This window comes from Crocuta crocuta, unplaced genomic scaffold, assembly GCF_008692635.1.
Source record: "Crocuta crocuta isolate KB4526 unplaced genomic scaffold, BGI_CrCroc_1.0 scaffold323, whole genome shotgun sequence".
NCBI lineage: Eukaryota > Metazoa > Chordata > Mammalia > Carnivora > Hyaenidae > Crocuta > Crocuta crocuta.
The window spans coordinates 301471-306923 of NW_027536465.1; the positions used below are offsets into that span (position 1 = coordinate 301471).

At 51.1% G+C, this 5453-nt stretch overlaps 1 protein-coding gene across 1 annotated transcript in view; it reads right to left on the bottom strand.

Moving 5' to 3' along the window:
- Positions 1-2588: 2588 nt before the first annotated feature.
- The window catches only part of SLC43A3 (solute carrier family 43 member 3), a 19248-nt gene continuing 16383 nt past the window's right edge, over positions 2589-5453 (bottom strand). Inside the window, exons 9-11 of the mRNA XM_077748806.1 lie at positions 4630-4816; positions 3880-4003; positions 2589-2841 (exon numbers count right to left, since the gene is read on the bottom strand). Coding sequence (XP_077604932.1) covers positions 2740-2841; positions 3880-4003; positions 4630-4816 — 413 coding nt within the window. The 3' untranslated portion in view covers positions 2589-2739. The remainder of the gene's footprint in view (positions 2842-3879; positions 4004-4629; positions 4817-5453) is intronic.

Genomic DNA, 5453 nt, shown 5'->3' on the forward strand with positions numbered 1-5453 from the left:
CCGAAGTTGGACACCCAGCTGCTGAGCCACCCAGGTGCCCCCAGAGTAGATGATATTTTGAGCAGAACTCCAGGGGACCAGGCAGACTGTCCTGCAGAGACAAAGCAAGCCTGTGCCGAGGCGCTCATGTGCTCACAGACCCAGAGACCAGGAAGCTTGGTCCGCAGGGATGAGTTCTGTCCTCCTAAAGGTGGGAAGTGGAGAGTCTGAGGAGAAGGTGGAATCACACTGGGGGAGACTGCATGCCGGGCTGGAGTCTGAACAGTGTCCTGCGGGCAGCAGGAAGCCATTGAAAGTTCTGAGCAAAATACTAAGGTAACAGCCTTCCATTAACACTCTGGTGTCTGTTTTCAGACCCAGGTTCCCAGAACCCTGGAAATTATCCTCCTCTAATTCACAGATGAATTGGCTTCACACTCGTGCATCTTTGTGTCTCCAGAACCTAGGACAGTGCCTGATGCACTGTAGCAGCTCAATAAACAGTAGCTGAATGAATGAATGAACGAACCAATCAGTCAGTCTGCCTGCCAGACTCCCCCTCACCATCCTCTCCTGGTGCCCCTGCTGGCTAGGTGAAGCGAAACAGCTGGTGTGTTCCAAATTCTCCATCTCACCCATCTACCCTCTCCCTCCCAGCCCCTCACCTTCTTCCTCGTGGCTGCCCCTCTCCCTTCTGGTCCCGAGTAAATAAAGGAACAGAACCCTCATGTACTCCTGCTGTGTGCTAGGCAGCAGCAACTACTTTACCTTTTATTTTTATTTCTTTTTAGCAGCAATTACTTTAAATTCTCACAACAGCTCCAGGGATAGAAATGATTAACTGCACTTTGCAGGTGAGGAAATTGTGATTCACAGTGGTTATGGGACCTGCCCAGCGGCTGAGTGCCAGAACCGAGACTCACGGGGACTTCTGATTCCATGGAGGGCTCTCAGCTAGGGGTGTGGAGTCTTGGGGGGGAGGAAGAGGAGGCAAAGGAAGGAAGCATCGGGCCCAGGGCCCAGGACCCAGGACCAGGTGAGTGGATCCCGGCCAGAGGTTCCACCTCTGGGTCCTGCGGCTACATGGGGGTGTTGCATCCAGGTTCCTCTGCTCCACTCCCATGGCCACTTCCCCAGGCTGGAGGACCCCCCCCCCCCCGCTAAGCACAAGCAAGCATACACACACACGTGCATGCATGCATGCACATGGGCACATGCATGCACACATACTTGTCCGAGCACACACATACACATGCACACATGCCCCAATGCATGCACACATGCATGCATGCAGACACGTGCATGCATATGCACACACAAACACGCATGCTCACATGCATGCATGCATGAGCATGCACACACATGCAGACACACATGTATTCACAAGCATGCACACACACGCTTGCACACACGTACACAGCAGCCCAAAGCCTAGAGAGCCACACCAGCAGTTGCCTTAGGCAGAGAGACTTTATTTTTTTGTAAGATTACTCCCCAGAGAAATGTTTCCTATTATGCCCAACATAAATAATAGAGGGAGTCCCCTCCAAATGCTGGCCCTGTGGCCAAGGTCATGACCACCTCACTCTTCACCTGGAAGTTTACCTGGCACAAAGCGCTCGGCCCACACAGGTTCAGAACCGAAGAGGTCCAAACAAGTAGGTGACACACCTCCTCCCTCATGACATCACCTCCCCTTAGACCAAGTGTCTACCAAGGTCACGTGTTTCCCGCTCCAAAACTGAGAACTTCACTGGGCCTTTGCTCTGGGTCTGCATGACAGCAACCAGCAGGCAGCTGAGACCCTTCCCTGGCTAATCCAGGTGTCAGCTGGCCGTGAAATGTCTTTTCTTTTTTTTTTTAATTTTTTAAACATTTTTATTTATTTTTAAGAGACAGAGGGAGACAGAACACAAACAGGAGAGGGGTAGAGAGAGAGAGGGAGACAGAATCCAAAGCAGGCTCCAGACTTGGAGATGTCTCTACAGAGCCCAATGCAGGCTCAATCCCATGAACCATGAGATCATGACTTGAGCTAAAGTGGGACCCTCAATCACCTGAGCCACCCAGGTGTCTCTCTACTCATTTTATAATTGGAATTTTTTTCTATTGAGTTGTATAAGTTTTTATATATTTTGGATATTAACACCTTATCAAACAGATGATTTACAAGTATTTCTCCAATTCTGCAGGTTGTCATTTCATATTATTGATGGTTTCCTTGCTGTATAGAAGTTTTTAGTTTGAGGTAGTCCCACCTGTTTATTTTTACTTACTTATTTAGCAGTTGATTTCTTTTTTTTAATTTAATTTAATTATTTATTTGTTTTTTCTTACAAATAGTTTATTGTCAAGTTGGTTTCCACATAACACCCAGTGCTCATCCCCACAAGTGCCCTCCTCCATGCCCATCTCACCCCTCCCCCCCATCCATCAGTCTTCAGTTTGTTCTCAGCATTCAAGAGTCTCTCATGGTTTGCCTCCCTCCCTCTCCCCCACTATTTCCCCCCTTCTCCTCCCCCATGGTCCTCAGTTAAGTTCCTTCTAATCCTCCTATACATGCAAACACATGGTATTTGTGTTACGCTTAGTGAAATAAGCCAGGCAGAGAAGGACAAATGTCTTTTCTTTTTTTAAAGAAAAAGGAATGGCTAGTTAATACTAGTAGCCTGGCAGGCGGAGCGTTCCTGGACACGGGGTCCTCCACAGCGGGGAAAGATTAGCAAAGCGTCCTCGGGCCAAAAAGCAAGAGCTTCAGAGCTAGGCCGTTGCAGGGGACTTCCGTTCCCGCCCGCACTCCCAGTATACCATGAAGGGGTGCACGAACGTCAAGAGAGTGGCCAGCACCAGCATCACGTTCACCTGGTGGGGAGAGGGGGGGAGTGAGGTCCAGAACTCCAAGTGGCAGCCGCTACCCACAAAGGTGCAGCCTTGACTTCCTCCTGAGACGCTACGGTGCCCTGGGGGAAAGCCTGCTTTTTCACTCTACCTGGTGGAGGAGAACTGGGGAGGAATATTGTGCCCATTTCACAGATGAAGAAACAGAGGCCTTGAGAGCCCTCAATGACCTGCGTAAGGTCACACGGGAAGCTGGGGGGACAGGGGCTCAAACACACATCTTCTGAATACGGTCAGACTCGCCTGACTTCACAATCAAGGAATTCTCCTCAGTTCTGAAGTTCAGTCCCTTTTTTTTTTCTCTCCCAATGACCGACTTAAGCTTCTGTTCTACACTTTGCTAATCTTTTTTAAATGAGGCTAACAGAGCTGTGCGGTGGTCAGAATACGAAATTCAGAGTCAAAAGACTTCTGCTCCTTCACTATGTGCTTCTGAATACATAAGTCGCACAACCCAAATTCCTGAACCTTTGTCTTCAATCTGCAGAGAGGTGGAGCTCCATAGCAGCTTGCAGGGCTGGGCCTATGAAAACTCCCTGGGATGGGGACAGAGGGGTGAGGGTACAGAGAATAACCATGGAAACCAACGTGTATTGTAGTCCCAGGGCCGAGGCCGGGGTCAGCCTGCACTCGCCACAAGCAGGAAGTGTCTTTAAAGTCTTAGGGGTTCATCTGAAATGTTGTAAGCATTTCACATTCTCTTCCAGAACATGTCTATTTGTTTCCACACACAGAAAGACTATTTTCTCCCCAGATCTCTAGTAATTCGGACTCTCTTGGAAGCCCCACCAGGTTAGTCTTGTGGTTTCCGGAACCCCTGCCTTATGGGTACCCCAGTTTGAGAAATAAGACCAAGGATGCAGCCATGTGCAGAAATCGTCCTGCAGGAATCATCTCAGCCAGATTTGGGGCGCGCCGTGCTGGCGCCCCGCGGAGGCACCCCAGTCTGGATGTCCTTGCCGGTCTAAGGCTGGAGGCCACACCCCTCCCTGCAGTACTCACGTAGAACGGGTCATTCTTGAGGGTGCCTTTGATGAAGGTGAAGATGGGGAACTGGAGCAGAGACACAATGGCCGACAAGGCCATCACCAGCCCAAAGAGTTTCCCAAAGTGCTCCGAAGGGAAACTGGGGAGAGACATAAACAGGGATCCGGTGAGCTCCAAGGAGGGGCGTGGCCGCGGTGGGCAAGTGTCAGCCACTTCTCCCAAGTCCCCCTGGCCCTAGGCCTGGCTTCACTCACCCCCACCCACACAGAGCTTCCCCCCTCACCTTTGCTCAAACACAGAACAGAGAGGGTATGGTGCAGGGCCCTGGGGAAACAGCAGGGACCCAGACACAGGCTGTGCCCACAGGGCTCTCAGGGAAAAGACAGGCACATGAACAGGTCAGTATTCGCTGGATGATGCGCGCACTCTCAGAGGAAGCAGAACAGCGTTTCAAGGGCACAAGGAAGGAGGACTCTCTAATTCTGGGACAGTTGAACCGGAAGTGGGCCTTGGAGGGGGGACAGGAGTTCACCAGGTAGATAAGAGAGGAAGAGAGGAGAGCTGGTGTGAAGGCTCAAGTTCGTGAATGGTCTATCCCTCCCACCAGCTGCTACCTCTACCCGACCCTCTACGCCTTTTCCCAGACCCTGCCCCCCTCATGGACCAGGCCCTGGTCCATCCTCACCTCCTGACCTCTTTACCTCCAGCACACGACCCTTCGTGCCCGTGTGTCCCCCGTGGTGTTACCCACTTGAGCCCACTTACGCGAGGGTGAGGAAGGCAGCATTGCCCCCATAGAGGAAGGAGCGGCTGATCACTTGCAGGATGAAAGTGACATACTGGAGGGGCAGGATGGGGACCGAGGCACAGAGGGCGAAGCCCAGGCACAACAGAGACGTCAGAGCCAGAGAAGGCACCGCCGAGCAGAGGGCCGCTGTCATGGCAGAGGACCCTGGTCCAAAGGAAAAAGAGGCTGCATGGAGGCGAGCACAGTGGAGGATGGGGAAGGGACACCAAGATGCGAGAAGAAGAGGAACCACCGTCATCCCCCCCTCCCCCAACCATCCAGGCAGAAACCTCTTCCTCCCACATGCTCGTCTCCAATCCATCCCCCTGGTCCGTGGTCACCACCAACGCCCGCCTGGATTGTGACAGTGGCCTCCTACCAGGGGCCACATGCTCTGGTCCCTCCAAGCCAAAGCCAAATGTTCCATGTAGCTCTCAGGGGATGGCAACATCAATGCCACAGCCACGGGACAGACCACAGCAGCTGAAGGGGCCAGGGGAGGCCGTGCTCCAGAGCACCGTCTGGAGGGAGAGAGCTGTGGGTCACCGCGTGCAGCGTGTGCCTTCATCCGAGAGAGGGCGAGGCAAAATACACATGTGTGTGCGCGCTACAGTATTCTGTGATCATCTGCAACTACACAATACAATTCAGAGAATGCAGACTATATATGTGTGTGTATATATATATATGTATATATATATAAATGCAGATTTTATATTTTTATATATATTTTTAATATATATAAATAATAAATATATAAAAATAATATAGAATTTTTTATATATATAAATATAAAATCTTC